The sequence below is a fragment of the Haliotis rufescens genome, unplaced genomic scaffold (assembly GCF_023055435.1).
Source record: "Haliotis rufescens isolate VD_foot unplaced genomic scaffold, xgHalRufe1.0.p SCAF_5, whole genome shotgun sequence".
Classification (NCBI taxonomy): domain Eukaryota; kingdom Metazoa; phylum Mollusca; class Gastropoda; order Lepetellida; family Haliotidae; genus Haliotis; species Haliotis rufescens.
Genome location: NW_025964223.1, coordinates 46,047,056 through 46,072,560, shown reverse-complemented (window position 1 = coordinate 46,072,560; position 25,505 = coordinate 46,047,056). Strand labels below are relative to the sequence as shown.

The 25,505-nt window shown below is 40.1% G+C and overlaps 1 protein-coding gene across 3 annotated transcripts in view; it reads left to right on the top strand.

Annotated features, from left to right (window-relative positions):
- The window catches only part of LOC124137197 (platelet binding protein GspB-like), a 38,790-nt gene extending 18,524 nt beyond the window's left edge, over window positions 1–20,266 (top strand). For 2 of the 3 annotated variants that reach the window (XM_048384654.1, XM_048384656.1), the window contains 11 exons: window positions 554–622; window positions 2,182–2,281; window positions 3,517–3,632; window positions 9,349–9,387; window positions 11,135–11,228; window positions 12,212–12,318; window positions 12,970–13,020; window positions 15,093–15,113; window positions 16,147–16,246; window positions 18,344–18,450; window positions 19,572–20,266. In XM_048384654.1, the coding sequence (XP_048240611.1) occupies window positions 554–622; window positions 2,182–2,281; window positions 3,517–3,632; window positions 9,349–9,387; window positions 11,135–11,228; window positions 12,212–12,318; window positions 12,970–13,020; window positions 15,093–15,113; window positions 16,147–16,246; window positions 18,344–18,450; window positions 19,572–19,669 (902 nt within the window). In that variant the 3' untranslated portion in view covers window positions 19,670–20,266. The remainder of the gene's footprint in view (window positions 1–553; window positions 623–2,181; window positions 2,282–3,516; window positions 3,633–9,348; window positions 9,388–11,134; window positions 11,229–12,211; window positions 12,319–12,969; window positions 13,021–15,092; window positions 15,114–16,146; window positions 16,247–18,343; window positions 18,451–19,571) is intronic. The other variant, XM_048384655.1, reaches the window with a different exon arrangement.
- The last annotated feature ends 5,239 nt before the right edge of the window (window positions 20,267–25,505 follow it).

The following is a 25,505-nucleotide window of genomic DNA, read 5'->3' as shown; positions in this document are numbered from 1 at the left end:
CGACACACAGAACCATTCACACAGAACACTACAGAATAGGAGACACAATACACGACACACAGAACCATTCACACAGAACCCTACAGAATAGGAGACACAATACACGACACACAGAACCATTCACACAGAACACTACAGAATACGAGACACAATACACGACACACAGAACCATTCACACAGAACACTACAGAATACGAGACACAATACACGACACACAGAACCATTCACACAGAACAATACACAAAACAAGACCCACAGAACATGACACACAAAACACAAAAGTCCACACAGAACACGACACACAAAACACTACACACAAAAGTATACACACAACACCAAACAGAACACGACACACAGAACCCTTCACATAGACCACTACACAGAACACCCGATCTTACAACAACCAATTGTGATAGGGGACTAATTTCGTCACAGATTCTACGCAAACACATTATCATCAATCATGAATCTGCCCTGTTATATTTCGCAATGAGCATTTCGAAATATTTCTGATATCAAAACCCGCTAGGTGGCAGCTTCCATTTCATTACAGCTGGGTCAACGGTAAGATTACCAACTATGTGGAGGAACGTCCTTTATACAAGCTTCGTTGTTATCGCAGGTGAGATACCGGTAGGCTGGTACATAGGCAAACAGAACGGAAGGGCAAGGGGCTAACACATGTGTTTTTGCCACATATTCCTTCGTGTCACTTACCTTAGAAAGTCAGTTTAAAGAAACATTAAAAATGGAATATGAAAGCATAACGTTCTATAGTCCGTTTGTTGCACTATCGTACCGATGAAATGCAAAATAAATATAAATCCAAATGCAAGACTTCGTTTTACATGGCATGAAAGTTGTTTCTTTGTCCATAATTTCAGATATGGTCATGAAGTAGAGAAAAAGTTGTTTGACAAACTCTCATGTAATTATTTGTGTATTAATGCCTGATCTGCACTGTAAACTGAACAGCCCTACATTCGCCGGTGAAATTCGCGCATGTTGAGCCAACCCACTACTGTATTGTCTGAAATGAAATCTTCGCAAATGAAACGTCTAATTCAGAAGAGTATCTTTCTGTGGTAGTTATTAAACGGAATATACAATGGGAATCTGTACACTATTCTCAAAGCAATGTTAGTGATGTTCTTACTGTTGCTATTCGACTAATTTCAAATGCAAAATAATAATAAAACAAACAGAACGAGCTCAATGTATCATGATTACAATACGGTACATGAATGAAATTCACAGCTGATTTGAAAACCTTGGTATTTCACGTTCTTGATTACTGCGCGTCGGAGGGGGTGCACTGACAATGTTGAGACGGGAATAAAAGCTTCATATGATAAAAGAGGATTTTTTAGACTCACCCTGTTTTCCGCGATGCCCTTCAGCTGTTATGTTTATTGCGCAGACCCCCTTGTAACAGCAGGCATTGAATCACCAACAATTACATGATAGTTTGTTAAACAATATTTTCCCTACTTGATGACAATGTCTGAAATTATGGTGACGGGTTGGTGTGGACAAAAAACAACAACTTTCATGCCATCTAAGACGAATTGTTTTCGGATTTATATCTATATTGCATTTCATCGGTACGATTTTGGAGCAAATGGACTACAGGTTGACAGAATTTATCACACGTTTAAATAGTGGCTGAAACATAGCCTTAGCAGTTTTAGGGAGCTTCCATCAGAGAACGGCAAGACAATATGGAATTAACTGATAAATCATGTGAGGGAGAGATTATGTCAATCTAATGTACAAACACGCACGCATCATATTATATATGTTATAAAGTATATGTCATGTAACTACTGTGGCGATAGCATTAGTGAGTTGGGTTTAACGCCGCTTAAACATTTTTCCAGTTATGTCACGGCTTAATGTCAGCTTAATGTGAGAGGAAAGCCCGAAGTGATGCAGGTCTCAGACGTTTACCACTTCGGTGAAACACACGAGCACGGGTATGATGCGGACAAACCTAGAACCATAATCGTGGCGAACCGGGATTCGAACCCTCACTCATAGGTTTCTGGCGTGTCCAAGGGACGCAACTCTGCACAGCGAACCGCGCCACCTACTGTGCCACCTGTGCCCCCGATAACATTAACTCCATGACACGTTGAGTACTGCAGTACACACCAACGTGTAACACCGTTGATTTTCCAGGACTGGTGGCTCACACCGAAGCGTCATGTGGCCTCAGTGCTATAGCATCCTGCTCAATCTCTGCGTCCGAGATGGGCACCAGCACAACGTCAATATGCAGGTATGTAAAACAGCATGACAAATAGTTGGTTATTTCGTCTTGCTTTGTGGGCGTGGCGTAAAAGAGTAAATGTCTTTGGGTGTCGAATGTCTGCTCATTGATAACACAAGCAACAAACTGAAAAAACTATATCGAGTTATATATCAACAAATTGGAAGTTGCAACACTATATGACTGGATTGTCTGGTCGAGACTCGATTATTTGCAGACAGCCGTCACACGGTTGGAATATAAGGGGTTTGTTGTTTGTTTGTTTTTTAACGCCTCACTCAGCAATATTCCAGCTATGTCTGTACATTATCGAGTCTGCGCCAGACAATCCACTGATTGACATCATGAGCATCGATCCACTCAATTGGGATACGAAAACATGCATCGACCAAGTCAGGGAGCCTGACCACCCGATCCCGTTAGTCGCCTCTTATGACAGCATAGTTGCCTTTTACGGCAAGCATGCGTTGCTGAAGACCTATTCTACCCCGAATCTTCACGGGTCTGGAATATAAGAGTGCGGCATTAAACAAACAAGCAAATAACCACAGCAGTTCCAAAATTACCGCGTCATGAATTTCGGATAATGACCATAGTCATTAAGATGTCAATACGTAGTTTTTAGAGTTTGAAGATGTCAACATGTAGCAACAACTAATACAATAGCTAGCTACTGATTTATTCCCTTCTATCAATGATTGGTTTGAAGGTGTCAACATGTAGCAACAACTAATACAATATCTAGCTACTGATTTATTCCCTTCTATCAATCATTGGTTTGAAGATGTCAGCATGAAGTATCAACTAATACAATAGCTAGCTACTGATTGATTCCCTTCTATCAGTGATTGGATTGATGATGTCAACATGTGGTCACAACTGACGCAAAATATTTTTTTTTTTTGCTGTTTAACTCTACACTCTACTCTACACACTGTTTAACGCCGCACTCAGCAATATTCCAGCTATATGACGGCGGTCAGGAATTATCGATCCTGGGCTAGGCAATCCAGAGATTGATATCATGAGCATCCACGCAATTTGGAGACGATGATATGCATCAGTCAAGTAAGCGAGCCTGACCACCCGATCCCATTAGTCGCCTCTTACGTCAAACATGGATCACTGAGACTTATTCTAACCCGGATCTTAACGGGTCATGTCAACATTTGGACACAACTAATATCTAGCTGTCTATGCTTCCATCAGTGATTGGCTAGAACATGTCAACCTTCTGTTTTCAGGGCCTTTCGGAAATTCAAGACGTGTATGCTGGGCCTGACGCAATGCGATGCTACATCATACATCCACGCGTATGAGAATAAACCAGACCTCTCAGGCAAAACCTTTAAGACGATGTGTAAGGATTTTCTTTTTATTCCTATCAATCGTTGCCATTCGAAGTAGATGTTATTACCATGTGAATATCTTCCCAACAATGTAATTGGTTGTGTGTTTCCCCAAAGCACTGTTCATGTCGGAAAACAGTCGTCAGCCCGTGTATGTGTATAATTAATTGATGATGCATTTATAAGTCAATACTGATGAGACTTGATTTAAGCAATATCTACTTCCCTAATAATAACAAGCAATAGTAAAATTACAAAAAACGAAATGTACATATTAATAATCGTTTTTTTTGTGTTTATTATAAAGTTCTGACAGCATGGAAAACGTTTTGACTAGCATACTATATATAGTATCATATATCATGGCCACAGAGCAGAATATAACTTTTTTGAGAGCCTCAGGCATAGAAGTGTTGAGTCAATCTAGAAGTGGTAAACGTCTGAGACCTGCATCACTTCGGGCTTTCCTCCAACATTAAGCTGATACGCCGTGAATACTGTTAAAAGCGGCGTTAAACCCAACTCACTCACTCACGCATGGGCGGGGCAGTTTTTAACTATCTATATCAGTGCGGATGTGTAAATATTCGCAAGCGACTGCACGGTAAATATGATATTATACGATTGTGGATTTAAATGAAAAGACTGACGGTTATTAAATTTAATTCAGCATATATGCTCCTAAGTTAAATTTGTTAAAAAGCTATCCTATACACAAAATATATCCTGTCGTCATGGAAACACGTCATTTTGGATAGTTTCTCACCAATTTTTTTTTTTCCGAAGAACACTTCATGTTACCAAGGAAAACAAGTAAAAAGTCTTGTCTACCACTGCAGGTCTCTATTAAGTGTTGAACGAAAACGAGTCAGTGGAAAATTAGTGTACACGGGTATACAGGTTATCCAAACATTTAGAGGCAACGATATCATTTGGGTCAAGTATTCGCAAATTCATTGGGTGACGTACATAATGGTAACAGTATGCGGTCACTGTATGGGTTGTATTGATTCGTGAAAGGAGTGTGTTATCTCATGTGTCTTGTGAACGTCACTGATGAAAGGAGGGCAAGTTGATGTCTGCGTATGGTATAAAGAATTTAGCTTTGTAGGAATGTAGTTGGGATGTGTTTCATTTTGTTACTCAAAAGTAAACAAGATGAACATGTAGGTTGTAAAACGATACATTAAAGCGAAATCCTTTCCAAATTTATAAGAAATTTCTGTTAAAAGCAAAATCCATTGTTCGATTCCGACTATATAATGAGCAGATCTTTGTATATCATAAACAAACAATTATGATACCAGGTGTTCCAGGTGTTCGCGAAAAATGTGAGCTTATGCTGCCCCAATGTGGCATCAGCTACAAACACATGCAAAGGCAAGGCAAAAGTAAGGAATTGCACCGGACATCATTTCGGTCCCTGGACATTATTTTCTAAGGTCACTTACCTTTTTAACGCCCTTACTTATACCTTAAAAGTTGTAACCCGGGTCAAACGACATTTGTGCAAGAGTTGTATTACGCTCTTTGAAATCTTCCATGAATGACCGATCTCGATTGTACCTCAAAAGTTATGAAATGTACAACATAAGTTGGAGGTGCTGGAATATTACTCGACATAAAATGGAAGTTGACTATTGGAGCAACGATCCATGCCGTCGAGGTACGAGGACACACTATCAGGAAAGTCACCGAGTGGTAAGCTGTGGGGGTCACACCCTTCACATGACGCCTTGCTTTCAGGCGGGCTGCATGGAGCCGGTTTTTAACGGTCGATGGTGCAGTTCTCCTTGGTATTACACGGAATTCTCTATTGATAACAGGAGATTTGAATCTATTGCGTTGTGCAATTAATGTAATGAGAATATCCTGTCTAGACGTCGTTTTTGTTAGGCCCGCCTCACCCAGGTCTCATTGTAACCAGGGGGAACGGGTGGCCCAGTCGTCTAAGGCGTCGCAATTCGCTGTGCAGAGTTGCGTCCCTTGGACACGCCAGAAACCTATGATTGTGGATTCGAATCCCGGTTCGCCCCGATTATGTTTCTAGGTTTGTCAGCACCATAACCGTGCTCGTGGGTTTCACCGAAGTGGTAAACGTCTGAGACCTGCATCACTTCGGGCTTTCCTCCCACATTAAGCTGACACGCCGTGATATAACTGGAATAATGTTAAAAGCGGCGTTAAAACCCAAGTCACTAACTCACTCATTGTAACCCCACCCGTTTGACGATATTTGTCCCACCGTCGAGAAATTACACGTTTTGATTTGCCAATATACGGGCAGCTTCGGCTTGTGTCGTTCCCCCGTCTATCCTACCCAAATTCAATATTTTGTCTGTTCATTGAAGCACTGTCTCGGAGGCATTTTAAGCATATGCTTCGCTCAATTGAATTTGTGGTGGGCCAATGTGATCTTTAATCCGGGTGGGTCAATGGGAACGGAATAGTCCGGATTAACTGGGTTTCGTTGTGTACACATGTACATGCACTCAGTGATTAAAACAATAAATACTTATAACAGTCAACGCTCTGTACAATGTCAATAGATGGAATGCCTCTGCAAGAGACGTTGTACACATTACGGCTGTAGCTGAGGAATTCCAGGTCAAATAGGGCGTTGTTCAGGTTAATATCTGGCACATCTGTGAAGGATTGTCTGGAAAACGTTGAGTACCCGTTACCGTTATCCTAACCCCCATGTTAAACAGACATAGCTCGTGTCACTAGGACGCCGTGTCAATGTGTCGATATATCACGGGCTAGCTCGCCGAACAGGCTTTTTTATAAATACCAGGAGGAAGTGTCGCAATAATGCTTCAGCCAGGTCAATGTGGAATCTGACGGCAGCTCAAGGGTAGAGGGTGTGTCAGTGTTGGAGCCACCATGTTGAAAGAGCTGCTGTATACAAGTATATTGGTCGTGGCAGGTAAAGTGGGGTTGATTCATGTCATAGAAGATTTCACTTGAAAACAATGTTTCTTTAAAACGCTGCTAATTGCCTGTCTCGTATGTTTGGGTATTTGGGTCTTAGAACGGGATTGTGTGGCCTGCTTCCGCTTGTTGTGTTTCACATTATCGACGGCTCGCTCCAAAATGGCCGTTTCGCGGACGCCAGGTGTCGTTACTGATTTTCAGTGTTCAATTAATATATAGTTCACAACTATTTTTTTTCTTTAAGACCAATGGAATTTGTTCGTCGGAAGATCGAGACTTGGTTGTACTCTGGCGTTGTTTTTTTATATTCATTTTGACATTTGATGCTAAAACTGTTGCTATAATCTACTGTCTCTGTGACAATGAAACTACATGATAAATTCTACTTATCTTTGAAGATAAAACTGCATCATATATCTAGTACTGTAAACCCGTATGGCATATCTACTATATATTTGACGATAAAACTGAATGATATATTCTACTGTGTCTGTGGTGACAAAACGGTATGATATAATGATACGATATGATGATACGGTATAACTTTCAGGTGTATTGTAGTCTCTGTGACGACAAAACTGCGGGATATATTTTACTGTCTCTATTGTCTCCGTCACGACACACAAATGTATGATATATTCTACTGTCTCTGTGACGACAAAACTGAAGGATATATTCTACTGTCTCTGTGACGATAAAACTGAAGGATATATTCTACTGTCTCTGTGACGAAACAAAAATGTATGATATATTCTACTGTCTCTGTGACGATAAAACTGAAGGATATATTCTACTGTCTCTGTGACGAAACAAAAATGTATGATATATTCTACTGTCTCTGTGACGAAACAAAACTGAAGGATATATTCTACTGTCTCTGTGACGATAAAACTGAAGGATATATTCTACTGTCTCTGTGACGAAACAAAACTGAAGGATATATTCTACTGTCTCTGTGACGATAAAACTGAAGGATATATTCTACTGTCTCTGTGACGAAACAAAAATGTATGATATATTCTACTGTCTCTGTGGCGATAAAACTGAAGGATATATTTTACTGTCTCTATTGTCTCCGTCACGACACACAAATGTATGATATATTCTACTGTCTCTGTAACGAAACAAAACTGAAGGATATATTCTACTGTCTCTGTGACGATAAAACTGAAGGATATATTCTGCTGTCTCTGTGACTAAACAAAACTGAAGGATATATTCTACTGGCTCTGTGACGATAAAACTGAAGGATATATTCTACTGTCTCTGTGACGATAAAACTGAAGGATATATTCTACTGTCTCTGTGACGAAACAAAACTGAAGGATATATTCTACTGTCTCTGTGACGAAACAAAAATGTATGATATATTCTACTGTCTCTGTGACGACACAAAAATGTATGATATATTCTACTGTCTCTGTGACGACAAAACTGAAGGATATATTTTAACTGTATCTGTGACGACACAAAAATGTATGATATATTCTACTGTCTGCGTGGCGAAAAAACTGCAGGATATATTTTAACTGTATCTGTGACGACTCAAAACTATATGATATATTCCACTGTCTCTGTGACGATAAAACTGCAGGATATAATCTACTGTCGCTGCATGTTTCAAAACTCACAGTAGTGAATAATCAAGTCATATCTTTCACGTATGACGACCCTATTTTAACGGCTAGGCTGGCAATGACAAGGCAACTTAGGACAATTATCTTTACATAAATATTACGAGGATTATCTTTATACATTACCGGTCATTCATGATAAAACAAAATGTTATTTTCATGGAAGTAATGTAGAGAATAGTTTTCTTGATTCCAACGTTTTATTGCCATGTTTCGGTTTTCTTTCGATGATAATCACATTCAATATGAATTTCATTCAACCGGAAAGACATTCAACAGCTCCTTATTCCAAATCGGACCAATGTTTTGCCATATTCTTAAACACCGATTGTGACTTTTGAATTACAAAATCACGTTTTTAGTGTCCATCGTCTACAATATTTGGGAAGTTGTTCCAGAAGATGATATTCTTCAAAATGTTTTAGATGACTTGGGACGGCACGTCGTGTGTTTCTTCGCTGATTACATTTAAACCTTGTACGCCCAATGGAATTTGTTTCGGCTGATAGTCGACACTGATTATTCTTCAGTGTTGACGTTTTCTATTCAGGACTGAAACAATTGAATCAATCACAATTACTGTGCATCGGATTACATGTAAATTAAGCATACACTTACAAGACACTGTACTTTGTATGCCATATATGACATATCTACTTTGTAAAATAGCGTGTGACGGTGAGATCACATTGAACGGTTGATCCACAACGGACAGAAAACTCCAGACGAATTTATTTCTTAAAATGTATTTTAATCTTTACGGCATTTCCTATTTCACTGTAGTAGTCAATAACATGAAATAGCTTTTAACCCCTTTTAAATGCATAGCTGGGACTTCTACCTGTGTTGCTAGTGCCAGGGTAGATGTAAATATGGATTGAAATATGTAGAGGTTTGCTGATAAACAATAACCGCCGTGGGTTAGACGTAAGATTTAAGTGGTTTGGCCCAACCTATGGTTAAATGGGGACGTCGCTAAATTGTATTTACATATGACTTAATAAAACATGGACAAATTGAAAAATGTCGCACTGACCAAATTATCATTGTATTTGGGAAATTTCGTTATAAGTCTTTACAATTTTATAATGTCTAATCTTATAACAGAACGTATGGTAATTTTAATCAAAGACTTTGGTTGTGTATGTATTTCCAGGTGCGAACGTCGCGTTCAGTGACACTACAACTGCATCAGGTAAGCGTTTACCTCACGATTACGTTGTTCATACAACACGATAACGTTGTTCATACAACACGATAACGTTGTTCATACAACACGATTACTTTGTTCATACAACACGATAACGTTGTTCATACACCACGATTACTTTGTTCATACAACACGATAACGTTGTTCATACACCACGATTACATTGTTCATACAACACGATAACGTTGTTCATACACCACGATTACTTTGTTCATACAACACGATAACGTTGTTCATACACCACGATTACGTTGTTCATACAACACGATAACGTTGTTCACACACCACGAATACGTTGTTCTTACAACACGATAACGTTGTTCATACACCACGATTACGTTGTTCATACAACACGATAACGTTGTTCATACAACACGATAACGTTGTTCATACAACACGATAACGGTGTTCATACACCACGATTACTTTGTTCATACAACACGATAACGTTGTTCATACAACACGATAACGTTGTTCATACAACACGATAACGTTGTTCATACAACACGATAACGTTGTTCATACACCACGATTACTTTGTTCATACAACACGATAACGTTGTTCATACACCACGAGCACTTTGTTCATACACCACGATAAAGTTGTTCATACAACTCCATAACGTTGGCGTTGTTCATACAACATGAGTATGTTGTTCATACAACACGATAACGTTGTTCATACACCACGATTACGTTGTTCATACAACATGATAACGTTGTTCATACAACACGATTATGTTGTTCATACAACTCCATAACGTTGGCGTTGTTCATACAACATGACTATGTTGTTTATACAACATGATAAAGATGTTCATACAACACCATAACGTTGTTCATACAACACGATTATGTTGTTCATACAACACGATAAAGTTGTTTCCTACAACACCATAACATTGTTTACACAACACGATAACGTTGTTCATACAACACGATAACGTTGTTCAATTATTGACACAAGAGTGTCGTAAACCCAGCCTGTCTCTCACTGGGTTGGGGTGTGTAGCATACGAAGATAAGCACCCTTGGTTTATGTAATTGACCCCTGATTTTGAAACGTCTCTTTTGGAAAGTGTTCTCGCTTCTTTATGTTTAAGTTTTGAGGTGAGGTGAGGTGAAATGGCGTATTGCACTTATATAGCGACGTGCATGCACGTGTGTGTGTGTGTGTGTGTGTGGCTGCTTGTACTAGGCCGGACTGATGCCGATTTATAGTGCTAGCCCACTGAGATACCATGTCGCAGTTTAACATGAATGCCACACTCAGACACAGTATACTGACTCCGAGCCAACCAGCCCTTGTTTTAGCCCCTTAATGCCGACCGCCAGACAGGGTAACAACAAGTACCATCTATTAACGTCTTTTGGTATGACGCGGCCTGGTATCGAAACCCAGACCTTCCGCTCTCCGGGCCGCGCTCTACCACTTGATACGGAGATGGTCTGATGATGACTAAATATAAAACAAATAAGAAATGGTTATAAGATGATGATATATATGATACGAGTATCATATTTGTGGTTTGGAACTTAAGTTTGCAGTTGTTCATCGACTATTTTCAGCCTAGTAAAGCTTTGATAATTCTAATTTGCAAGTGTAATCTTTCTTATGCTCAGCAGTTTATGAACTCAATTTAAGGAAGGCGAAAGACAGGATATTGAATCGGTGTGTACATGTTATTGTTGATGATGATGTTAATGTTGGTGATGCTTTATTCCTATCTAGCCGTCCATTGTGACACCAACGAAATGTACGAATGCAGTAGTACCGTGGTAACAGCGGTCGATGGCGCCAACGGGAATACCAACACAATCTGCGCGTAAGTAAATATTTGCATCCCACTCCTGCCGGTATCAGACAGAACGGATCTGCTCGCGTTGGTGCATGTTTAGCTGTTTAGCTGTTGTGTCAGTCTTTGTTGGACGTTGAACCTTTGTAACTAGACTAACATCTAGTCTCTGAAATGAACATATTTCTAAACGGTTGGTAAATTATAGTTATAAAATATAATAAAAAGGAGGCCATTGACTTTCTTCATTTTCTGATACTGAAGTAATCTAGACTTGCCAAACGTTATAGACTTGCATGGCCTGTATTGCATATATTTGTTTCAGGGTCTGTATGACAGACTACATTGTAACGTACATTACTGACTAAGTGTGTAAGTACCAGATGGTATCGCTTTTACAATGAAAGGTTATCATAGTCTTAGCAGCAGAATCAACTTACCGAGTCAAGGGAGTTACCTGATTGTAAAAGTCCAGTTTCCACCCTTGCTGAACTAGGCTGCAATTATGGAGTTATATTTTGGCTGGACTAACGAGTCTATGCATAGTCATCAAAATTGCGTAACGAAATCGACATTCGGTCCGTAAAAAACATGGATTTCAACGTGCTGATTTCGGTCGACTGCAGGGTTTGCAAAGGATATGTACTGTCATCTGGCCGTTGACAAATATTTTCCAAATACTAGTATTTTCATGTTTTTAATCAACGTGCTTACATGATTTGATGCACTTCCCGAAGTAAGACCCGTTTCATTACAATATATATCTTGATCATCGTCTTGAGAGGTGGAATCTGATTGGTCAATAGGAGGGGCATAGAAGGGACATAACTCGCAATAGCTACTGGTGGGCTAAGGTCGAGCCTAGAAATTCCAGACAAGTTCGGCAAAGGTCGAACCTGGACCTTTACAGTCAGTTAATTCCCGTGTCTCGGGAAGATGAAGCAGAATATGTTCTCGAATTCATCAAATATCGAGACAAAATGTATTTAAAAGGTTTAACATTATTTCGTCAGGGCTGCTGAGAGTTATGCACAGTGTCTCAAGAAACAGACATGTAAAACAAGCGCTGTCTATCTTCAAGCACTCGTCACCATCACATCCAGGAACCTTTCCCGAACTTGTGAGATTTGTGTTCTTCATCTTGTTCGTAATGCTGTAGCACATTCTACCAATAACGTTTACTATAAGTACACACAAATTTGTAAAATTTTACACATTGATTGTGAAATATACAGCTCGTCAGAAACCTATGATGGGTTCGAATACCCATGCTCGTGGGTTTCACTAAAGTGGTAAACGTCTATGACCTGTATCACTTTGGGCGTTTAGCTCCTAAATTAAGCTGACGCGCCCTGATCTAACAAGAATACTGTTAAACCCAACTCACTCACTCATTGTTGGATATGTAGAGGTTGGATATGATAGAACAGTCTGGTTACGTTGGAAAACTATCACGTTCGCTCGTCACACCGAAGGCCCGGGTTCGATTCCCGACATGGGTACAATGTGTGAAGCCATTTCTGGTGTCACCGCCGTGATATTGCCGAAATATTGCTAAAAGCGGCGTAAAACCAAACTAACTCTCTTACTCAAAACAATAGACACACACGTACATAACTACACAGTACATAGCTACATGTACTGCATTTAATATGAAGCAAACATATCTACATGAAGTAAAGTTTGGTAAATTCTTTTTATTTTTTACGATATCTAATCTGTATAAGTGTTCACGCCAAAACGTAAGACGTCATGTTGTTTGTATTTCAAGGTCCGGACGTCGTGTTCCCTGACTCGTCCACGCCTACAACAACTACAACAGGTAAACCTTGACAACCTGAGCCACTTTGTCCAGATCCCGTTAACAAAGCAGCGTAAACCAAACCTCACTCATTCCACTAGCCTGTTCTGGGTACACTACTAAGGCAGATGTCAGTGTGACCTTCGACGTGTAGTTGCCTCCCTTGGTGTGTAGTTGCCTCCCTTGGTGTGTAGTTGCCTCCCTTGGTATGTAGTTGCCTCCCTTGGTATGTAGTTGCCTCCCTTGGTGTGTAGTTGCCTCCCTTGGTATGTAGTTGCCTCCCTTGGTGTGTAGTTGCCTCCCTTGGTGTGTCAACAAAATGGTCACGTCTCCAGTATAACTTCGGGCTTCCCTCCGACATTAAATTGACACGCCATCATGTAACAGAAATACCACGACCCGATCTCATTTATCAACTCCTTGACTGGTGGCGTGGGAAACACGGACCAATACAACTCGTTGCAGGGATGTTAGTCTAAATGTCCGCAGCCAACGAGTCTTCCTACAATGTACCGTTACGATGAACTTATGGCAGTGTTCGAAATGCCTTGTATTTTGAGTGACAGTTGCGCGGTTACAATCTTAAATGAACAGTCAAATAAAGCGACAAAACCCTTCCCATATCCAACAGAAATCTCTGCATAAAGCAGTGTCGAGTGTACGGTTCCGACTACAGCATGAGCATGTGTTTATGAATCACTATCAAGTAGTAATGAAACTAGGTGTTCGCGCAAAGGTGAGTGTATCCTGCCCAACCGGCACCCGTAGCAAACACATGCCAAGGCAAGTCAATTGTTCACCTCAATTAATACCGGAACATATGGTACAAGTCAAAATAGGGAATTGCATCGGACATCATTTTTTGTCACTGATACCTAAGCTCCTGGTACCTTAAGGGAATACAAATATGTTTATCCAAATGCCTCGTTGTGATGTATATTATACGAAGCATGTGACAACTGTTCTTTATCAAAGATAATCTGGATAAACAGGTAAAATGAACACACATAAGGCACAGTATGATTCATAAAGTAAGCCAAGGGATTCGGAAATTGAATAGATGTTTCCAGTCACAAAGAAAAGAAAGTTGTAAATTCCAACCACCTTCAGTATACTACGTTTATAACAAACACGCTTAAAACGAACTGGCGGATATGACGAACTGGACCCAGCCATTTGCTGTATATATTCTGTATGTGTTTATAACGAATTTAGGTTATAACAAACTAAAATAAGTGGCCCCTTTAAGTTCGTTATAACCGAAGTTTACTGTATTATGTAACTCGTGGTGAAAATATATTCATCGAATTTAAAGATGAATCGAAAGTATTTTTGCACTTACATTCCAAAGGAAATACAATAAATATTTCTGCAATGCTAAATAGAATTATAGTTATATTTACCCCGTGTTTGGAATGTATCCGATATGCTTCAGACAAACATTCTTACACAATCAAACATGCCATCGTCTTCACTGGGCCAGATCAGTGTGTGCCAGACATCTCATTGGTTCTTGGAGAGGTCTAGCTGATTAGATGAACTCGCGTAGTCCCAGAACTAAAGTAATTGGTAAAGTTAAATGAAAAAAGTTCAAAAAGGAACCTTTAAGTCTAGGGCTGAAAAGTGGATGAGTATCTGATGCTGGAGCTGAAAATGGAATGGGACAATGGTTTTGTTTTATCGATGCTCTGGGGTCTGTAGGGAGGCACGGGTGGCCCAGTCGTCTAAGGCGCCGCGATTCGCTGTGCAGAGTTGCGTCCCTTGGGCATGCCAGAAACCTATGATCGTGGGTTCGAATCCCGGTTCGCCCCGATTATGTTTCTAGGTTTGTCAGCACCATACCCGTGCTCGTGAGTTTCACCGAAGTGGTAAACCCATGAGACCTGCATCACTTCGGGCTTTCCTCCCACATTAAGCTGACACGCCGTGATATAACTAGAAAACTGTTAAAAGCGGCGTTAAACTCAACTCACTCACTCACTCACTCTGGGGTCTGTAATGGTGTTTATAGTTTGTGCTGTCAGGTCTGGAAGGGAGATTACCCGTCTGTTGATCAAGATTTACTGTTTCATCTGTGTTTACTTGCCTTTCAGGGGCTGGCTCCACAACTCCAGGTAAACACCGTAAACGTCGCGACATATCAAGGAGAGTTTGATAGATTGCGTTATTCATTTGTGTATTTGGGGGTCTTTCTATACAATGTTTTGTTTGGCCATGACCTGAGCAATCTCGCATTTACTGAGAATGTGGAGAATGTTTTTGTTGTTAAACGCTGCAATATTTCGGCTTATCGTTATAGCCTGTAAATATGGAGTCTAGACCAGACAGTACAGTGATTGATATTGTGAGCAAAGATTCTATAAAACCATGTGAACAAGTCACCGAGCCTGACCATCCGATCCCTAAACGACCAGAATAGGTTGCTGGGGACCAATTCTCACCCGCCATCCCTTTCGGAGGAAGAGAGATGTATGCGGGAATGCCTTAACGCTGTATTTAATTGATGTCAGCAGTATTGGAGCTTGATCACGACAGGGTGTAAATATTCTTGTCTGATCCAAGCAAACAAGTGGTCAACAGCATGAACAACATCGAGGTATGGTGACACTCAATCAGGCAGGTCACACTGTGGCGCCACCTGGTCCACGTGTCAGTCGACCTTTGACCTTTCGGCAATGAAGGGTACAGGATATCTACTCTACCTCGGTATAACAAGTACATACATGTCCTAAAACACAAGATAGATCCCATTATGATCCGGGTTCTCGACAACCCATGCTAGTCGAAAGAAGCGACTGACAGGGTCGGGTGGTCAGGCTCGCTGACTTGGTTGATGCATCTCACCGCATCCCTATAGCGTTGATCGATACTCATAATGTCAATCACTGGTCCAGATTCGAATATTTACGAATCGCAGTCATTTAGCTGGAATATTTTGCTGAGTGCGGCGTTGAACAAAAATCAAACAAAACAAATGATATAAATATATACACACATGCATGTAAAGGTCACTTATAATGTGTATTTTAACTTAATTCTTAATTTTAAGAATATGGGGTTTTATTCATAATAATTTAATTGAGTCTATTCAAAATAATGAATAATTCACCAATAACATTTCTGATTATCTCACTGTTTTCACCGTAGCAAGCATCACTCACTGTGACGTCAACGAAATGTACGCCTGCAGTGCTGCTGTGGTGGCAGCGGTCGACACACCCAACGCGGCTACCAACACGATCTGCACGTAAGTACTTTTCATGACAGCTGTTATTGTGACAATGTCCGGATATGACTGTTGAATAAACAAAACGAAATGTTAATACAAACCATGATATACAATCCTGTTACCGGTAATTGATAAAGTCATGGAATTTGAACAGTTTCTATATTTCTAAAGGGCGTCATTTGGAACGGCACCCATCTAAAGTCTGGTTCTGTTCCCCACGTATTTAGAGAGGACGTTGGCGATGTTGGTTATGTTTGATTTACTTGTTTTGTAGTCCAAATATTCATTAAGTTGTTAATAGAGATTTGAGTACAGGGGTCACGTTTCTGTTTCTACCTCTGCACATTCCATACAGGTACGTCTTGGTTAACTTGATGCAAATTTAAAATTTATTGAGTCCCGTTTAAGGATACGCCAAATACAAACTTCGTAGAAATGTAAAAAGTGATCATTTAATCTGTCAAACTGAGGTTTTCTATGAACGTATACTTTCCTTTCCGTTTCCTTCACATCATAGCTCAGATATTGCGACGTTAAATTATAAATTCACCACTTAACATAATGACTATTGTATAATAACATGGGTGTTTTCATATTAGCCACGTATACGACTAATCAGCTATCTGTAACAAATAACAATGCATTAAAACACACGGGAAACTGACAAATGAAAAAAGGGAATACTGCGCGCATAAGACGGGTGTACTCCACCTTACATCGGCTTGTACATTTTAAGGCGCTTCAAAGAGTTTTCGCCAAAACTGTCCACTCACCACAATACATCAAATCTGAGATAAAAAAACTTCAAAATGTTTAACAGTCGAATGAAATATGATGACAACACTTTGACGTGCTGATGAAGGGTCTCTGTTATGATGTAAGAGCAAGCAGGCGCAAATGTCGTACTGGCCGGGCAAATCCGTGATGGCATCTTCAAACCCGCATTGTCCCGCTCAACCCGCATTGTCCCGCTCAACCCGTGTTGGCCCTCTTCAAACCCGCATTGTCCCGCTCAACCCGCATTTTCCCGCTGAACCCGTGTTTGCCCTCTTCAAACCCGCATTGTCCCGCCCCACCGCATTGTCCCGCTGAACCCGTGTTGGCCCTCTTCAAACCCGCATGGTCCCGCTCAACCCGCAATGTCCCGATCAACCCGTGGTTTTCCTCTTCAAACCCGCATTGTCCCGCTGAACCCGTTTTGGCCCTCTTCAAACCCGCATTGTCCCGCTGAACCTGTGTTGGCCCTCTTCAAACCCGCATTGTCCCGCTCAACCCGCATTGTCCCGCTCAACCCGTGTTGGCCCTCTTCAAACCCGCATTGTCCCGCTCAACCCGCATTGTCCCGATCAACCCGTGTTGGCCCTCTTCAAACCCGCATTGTCCCGATCAACCCGCATTGTCCCGCTGAACCCGTGTTGGCCCTCTTCAAACCCGCATTGTCCCGCTCAACCCGCATTTTCCCGCTGAACCCGTGTTTGCCCTCTTCAAACCCGCATTGTCCCGCTCAACCCGCAATGTCCCGATCAACCCGTGGTTTTCCTCTTCAAACCCGCATTGTCCCGCTGAACCCGTTTTGGCCCTCTTCAAACCCGCATTGTCCCGCTGAACCTGTGTTGGCCCTCTTCAAACCCGCATTGTCCCGCTCAACCCGCATTGTCCCGCTCAACCCGTGTTGGCCCTCTTCCAACCCGCATTGTCCCGCTCAACCCGTGTTGGCCCTCTTCAAAACCGCATTGTCCCGCTGCACCCGTACTGGCCCTCTTCAAACCCGCATTGTCCCGCTGAACCCGTATTGGCCCTCTTCCAAACGTAATGGCCTGCTTTTTTTTACAGGCAGTTGATGAACAAATTTTCAAACAGTTATACCATACATGTCAGACATTACATTGTACAGTGACAACTGTGTAGATGGCGTGTGATCAACATAACGTATGTTTTACTGCATACATATGAAGACCTATCAGCTAACAAAGATATCACAATTAAAGATTGTTATTTCAAACAGGAATTCTTTTCACAGAAAACGTTCACAATAAAAATACACAAACTATTCATTTCATTATTGTCACTTTCTGGACAACGGATATTAAATTTAATAATTGTTACATTTTCCAGAGCTGCTGAAATCTACGTAGAATGTCTCAACAAACAGACGTGCACGACGAACAGTGTCTACCTCCAAGCTCTAAGAACCATTACGGCGAAGAATCTGGACACGACTTGTAAGATTTTTTCATATTGTTTGTGTAAACATATGCTTAAACCAACATGTGTGTCTGGCACATTAAATACATGCCAATCTTTCATTCCAAATCTGCCGAATCGAGCCGAATATGAAAAAAAATTATTGTTAAAACATCTTAGTACTTAACACAATTTATGAAGCACTACCTTGTTGGCTGCCACTACCTCCCCAAGTAATAAAATGTCTTCCTTTGTAAAGCTTGGCCGTCTCTTTATCGATTCTTCTGTCGTGGTCCTAAGTAGTCCGGTGCTCGCTGCGTTGTTTATTATCATGTGCTGGCCGGGAATTCCCCGATGACGTTTTGAAATTATCTTTCTCTTAGTAAAAAGAGATCCCCTGGTAGGTTAAAAATTGCTGGGTGAGTCCCTAACGATCACGTGATCTCTTCCGGTAAAATTGACTTAGTCTGTCACTGCAGAATTTGTCATGTTTTAGACTGAAACGCTTCGTGAATACCAACATGAGTTTATGAGTGAGTGAGTGAGTATGGTTTTACGCCGCTTTTAGCAATATTCCAGCAATATCACGGCGGGGGACACCAGAAATGGGCTTCACACATTGTACTCATGTCGGGAATCGAACCCGGGTCTTTGGCGTGACGAGCGACCGCTTTAACCACTAGGTTACCGAGCTAAGCCAAGTTTCAGAAACATAAGTTAAAACTAAGTTGTTTGATAAATACGGCTCCAAGTCATCCTTCAAACCCAAGATCTTGAAACAAACTCATTGTTATTTTGAAGTGTTGGAATTGCTTTTCAATCCACACACGGGTATTAGGGTAAGAAAGTGTTTACCATGTTTGGGGCCACATTGTTGAAGGCATAATGAGAACCTTTCAGCCCCCTGGATATACCAGGTTAAGGAAAGCTGGAAATATTAAACATTATTCACCTGATGAAGGAGTAAGCATATACTCCGAAACGTTGTGTTCCTCATAATAAAGAAGTTGACATCAATAAATTATCTTCCTTATTGTTATAATGATATGGTATAATTTCAACCAGTATTTGTCTTTCTTAAAGTGAATGGTTTGCACTTTGGACACGATCAGATGTTGGGAGGAAGACGATTGTTCCTTTATTTGGACTTTGTTCACAGGTCCAGCTGTGGTATTCCCTACGACGGATTCGGCTGGAACTGTCCGCAGTGGTATAGTCTGTCTTCTTGCGGTCCTGCTGGCCCTGCTTGTCAGATAGACACACCAGTATACTCTGTATGTGTGTACGTAAGGTTATATCAGATGGTGTACAACGTATGGTATATTTGTTATATATAAACAGTTTATTTATAGGACAATATAAGATAGCTGCGCGATAAATCGCAAAGAACAATTAAGAACGAAGCGTGGTTTATTTCACGATAAAACATTTTTCTATCATGACGTCATTCCTTGAGATTCGAACATGGGCTCGTCACTTGACGTCGCAAGTTGGACGACGTTATTTTTGAGAGGGGGCTGTCCTGTGAGTTGTTCCCCCATGGATCTATCTACCTGGGCAACGCAGATAACGTGATGGCCGAACGATCGCATCCAAAAGCGGGAGAGATATGACAATAGGTATTGGGAGAAAAGGTACAGATAATCGACGTGAGAATTGTGAGAATAGGCAGGAAATACCTACCTGTGCAACAATGGACTTGTCCGACATTGCCGAGGTTGGATTCTATTGAGGGATTCATCGTTATTAAAATACAGGTAAATGTTTTTAAAGCTTGTACATTTCATCATCATCCTTAAAGAGGCTGTACAAAATGTTGATATCTCATATAACAAATAAACAACTCGCTGCGCCCCTCATGGTTTATTCTCCCTGCAGTGTTTTATTGTACGATAAACAACTCCAACTCGTCATTTATTTCTTAATTAATTATTCCCAATTCATGTTAAGTGTATGTCTCGAGTGGAATAATTTCTTCAGATAAAAGTTATTTTCAGGACGGACAGAACTTCACAGGAAATGGAAACGATTTTTTGTATACTGCGAAACGACTACAGAGGCTGTTGAATTACTTGGAACATCTCAGCTGACGGCAAAGTTTTATCACTACATAATCCACTTTAATAACCATTTTTGTATACATATCTTACGTCGATGAGACACTACATCTTACGTTAATATGACTGAAATAATTTGATTTGCCGTCGCGACTACAGCACCACGAGGACCAGCTGCTCCCGCAGTACTGGATCACGTCAGAATTGTCAGAATTGTCAGAATTGTGTGTTTATAGAGCGTGCTAGTTTGCAATATTAAAACAAGGAGCTAACAGGCACATGTTGGTTGGGCCAGCAAATTTAAGAATAAGTCATGATCGTGGATGATTATCGCCGGTTTAATTATATTACATGTCAAATGTCATCCCGTAGATCAACCAGCGGCAACGTTTGACAAGCACAAATATCAGCAGGTGGTCATATGAAAGTGTGAAAATAAATTGTTGAGTTGGGTAGGTCAGCCTATATGTACATATCTGACTGGGTTTCATACTTGATAGAGCACATATAATTCGGGTTTTTTTCAACCTTACTTTTACAAATATTTCAGGTTTTCAAAGCGAAAAATGAGCGCAACATATAGTCAGTTGGTTTTGAAATCCAAGTCCCTTCATAGTTAAATTTCCTTATTTCTGCTCATCTATTCTACCTAAAACAACACACAGTGCGGTAGGCCATTATTCATCTACATTGATTTTGTGTACACGTATATGGACTTTCAAAGGCCTGATACCCGTGAAGATCCGGGTTAGAATAGGTCGTCAGCAACCCATGCTTGCCCTAAAAGGCAACTATGCTGGTCGTAAGAGGCCAGGTTGACTTGGGTGATGCATGTCATCGTATCCCAATCGCGTGAATTGATGCTCATGATATCAACCACTGGATTGTCTGGTGTAGACTCGATTCCTTACAGATCGTCGTCATATGGCTGGAATATTGCTGAGTGTGGCGTTAAACAACAAGCAACAAAACAAATCAAAGGCCTGACTGATTAGCTCTGCCTGGCCATGTTATTTCAGTAAATCAGACATGTACAGCACACGTTTCTTCATGAAACTGCATTGACATCTATCTCGACCAAGAACATCGAAATTTTATATGAAACATGTATACAAACTAATGCAACTCATGACATATGTATCTATCTATATCTGTAAATGCATCGTGTACAATTATACAATTTTTCGTTAAATGAGTTTCATTGAATGAGTGAATCAATCAATCAATCAATCGAACCAACCAACCAACCAACCAATCAATCAATCAAAAACAGTACCTGAAAGTTAAAAGTTCGCGTATCAGCCAATTAAATTCCATGCAAGTGTCATGACACACGTACAGATAATTTGAAAAACAATAAATCGCCAGGAATTGACAAAATGCACCCGGAATTCTTCAAACACTGTCATAATACCATATCTATCACTTGTTTTTAATCATATTCTACAGAGTGGGAATTTCCCCGAATCATGGACGGTTGGCATGATTGTATCCATTCATAAACATGGTGATATTAACAATACCAATAACTACACTTTTAAGCGTCTTTAGTAAATTGTTCATATACATTATAAATAAAAGATTACAGAATTGGGCAGATATAATGGGGAAATGTAGTGAAGCACAAGCTGGTTTTCGAAAGGGATATTCTACCATCGATAATATTTTTACACTACAGACTCTATTGGAGAAATGTCTTAGTAAAAGAGGTGGAAAATTTTATGTACTTTTCGTTGACTTTTCAAAGGCGTTAGACAGAGTAGATAGAACAAAACTATGGACACTGTTAGAATCGCACGGAATTAGCTTGAAAAAGAGTAATCTTTTGAGAAGTACAATGTGTATACACCAATGTCAAAGCGTCAGAATGTTTTTACTATTGATTTAGGTGTTAGACAAGGCTGTATAATAAGTCAGTTTCTATTTTCCTTTTTCATTAATGAATTAGCTACTCAAATACAAGACAATTGCTCCCATGGTATACAGTTACATCCAGATCTTACGGAATTATTTCTGTTGCTGTTCGCAGATGATTTCATACATTTCTCCACGACAGTGATTGGTTTGCAAAGGCAAATTAATGAACTTGAAAAATTCTGTAAAGAATCAAACTTAGTTGTAAATAGAGAAAAAACAAAAGTTATAGTCATTAAAAATGGGGGGAAACTAGCATCAACTGAAAAATGGTTTCACAATGGAGAAATTTTGGAAACCACATCCTCCTATAAATATCTTGGTGTTTATTTCACAAATCAACTTTCATGGCATTTTCACGTCAATCAAGCTGCTATACAAGCTAAAAAGGTTTGGACTGGTATATTCAGACAGTCTCCATTTCTAAGAGACATCTCAGTTAGATCATATTTTAACATTTTTGATACAAAGATAATTCCAATACTACACTATGGTGCTGAAATCTGGGGTATAAAAATTCATGATCCTTCACCCAGAGTCTAAAAGATATGTATTTGTAGAAATGGTTAGAATTAATGTCCAAATCAAATAAATGTTTATATTATAGAATCATGAAAAGTTATATTGAAATTGAGGCGTACCTCTGTAAACTTATGTTTAAAAAATTTAGAATTGCACTAGCACGATTAAGATGTTCCTCTTACAACCTGTATATAGAGACTGGTAGATATAATCACACTGATAGAAGAGACAGAATATGCACATTGTGTAACACAAATTCAATTGAAGATGAGTTTCACTTTCTCCTGGTATGTCAAGCTTACAAACAATTACGTGATAAATATTTGCCATCTTTCTACTCTGCACACCCGAATGTCCATAAGTTTGTAGATCTTTTAACCTCATCTAATGATACTATGTTATGTAACCTGTCAACATATGTTTATCACACGATGTCACATAGAAACAGAATTGTTAGTTAACAACCACGTCACCTACATGTAAATTCGCATTGTACTATAGGACTGTGGCCTTTTAAGTACTGAATAAAACTAAAACTGACACACGTATTTCATGACGTTTTGTTATGCTACCTGTGTTCCTAGTACCATGTCGGTAACTATTTATTATTACTCAAATAGTGAACGTTACACTATATATACTTGGAATTACAGATGGAAAACCTCAGTAATGTTTTGACTTTGCAGCTTGCTGAGTGCAACCGCCAATATATGTCGGTGTGGCGTCGTGCTTGGTAACACTTATAAGCTTTAAATACCTCGCAAAATATCGCTTGAGAGAATTTTGTATCCGGACAACATGTGTGAAAACGAAAATATAAATGTTTTGTCATATCTGTACTTTGTGTTAAGAGCGGTGTCCTTGGTGTTGGGGGCGGTCGGGTAGCCTAGTGGTTAAAGCGTTCGCTCGTCACGCCGAAGACCCGGGTTCGATTCCCGACATGGGTACAATGTATGAAGCCCATTTCTGGTATCCCCCGCCGTGATATTGCTGGAATATTGCTAAAAGCGGCGTAAAACCATACTCACTCATTCACTCACTAATTCAGTGTGAAATTCCAACCAATTCTGTATGCTTCGTACACATGCATTTTACCATAAGGGAGCAACCATTAAATATCCACGGGAAGCTGGGATATTTGTTAGAGTTTTGTCGGTCACCACTTCAAGAAGTACAGTTTGTATAGTGATTGAGTAAAATTGTAAGTCACGTCGGCAATATTCCAGCCTTATTGTGACAAGCATAGTTATACACTAATAATATATAAAATCCTGTCAACGATAGACAGATACATAGCTAGACTGAAACAGATACTGGTATCAGAGCATTGAAACGTTATGACTATTATTTGACAGTACAATGTGAAAACCTGTCTGGAGATCGCCAGCAACTAAAGGTAGATCACCATACAAGGGACCATGGGGACTTACGGTATCTCTGCTACCTGTGTGGTACAAACAGCAGTATTTAAACTATCCCTTCAGCTGCTGGCGTTCTTGACCGATTTAGCCGAATATCAAAGAACACAATTCTACAAATGAAATCGTGGGAGCAATAAAACTATTTTGGATGACGTGGTTTTATATACCAAATCAGGGAGACAATATTATTAAACCAAATCAACCACTGTCTAGGGCACAGCCACTAACCATCTCAGTTACACATACTATTCTACCTGATCAATGACATTTTACGAAACATAAATTTAATCACAATGTTTTAATTCATGCAAATGCTTCTTAAAAATCAATTATTAAATAAAACCCCGTAGTGTTATGAATACACAATGCCATTTAGGAAGAGGTCAGATGTAACATATGTTATATTTGGGATAACACTTTCTTAGTAAAGTACAGATTCTCGTACTTTTTTGGGGTGAGTCCCGTCCAGGACTCGAACCAACACTGCCAGACTGAGGCACCTAATCGCCAGCACACAAAGTCAGCGATCTAACCCACTCAGCCACCGAGGCTTCCACAAAGTCGGACAACTGGTAGTCTAGATCACGTACTTTGTGTCCCTCTTTGACGTAGTGTTAGATCCTTTGGAGATGATGCATTTAAAAATATGTTCCTTGCGATGAACAACTTGTACAATGTGCATGACATCATGTGCATATTTTGTTGTGAATACACCACAGACACGTCATACCAGTGGATCAGTTACACTAAGACAATGCGTCTCACCCAACCCTGGTCAGATTAGATGACATTGATAGGTCCACGTCTGGATTTGTTATACCTCCATTAAGAATGCAACTCTATTGGTTAATCCGTACCACGTGACGAAACAATACATTTGAATGCTGACCCCAAAATCATGAGACTGACACTTACCTCGAATATAAACTCGTCACATGATCAGTATTGACCTGTCCCGTGATGAATATTGACTCGTCTGCTAGTAAACAAGATGGCGTCTTGTACTAACATTTCACCATTCGCAGCTAAGGTTACTGTATTAAAACAGAGGATGGTTTAAAGGATTCATAAACTTTAAAGTGAATTTCGATATAACGAAGCGAATGATTACTTTTGACGAGGTCAATATGCAAATACAAGGTCCCTCGGTCCGATCTGGCCACCTCAGGGATCGGGTCC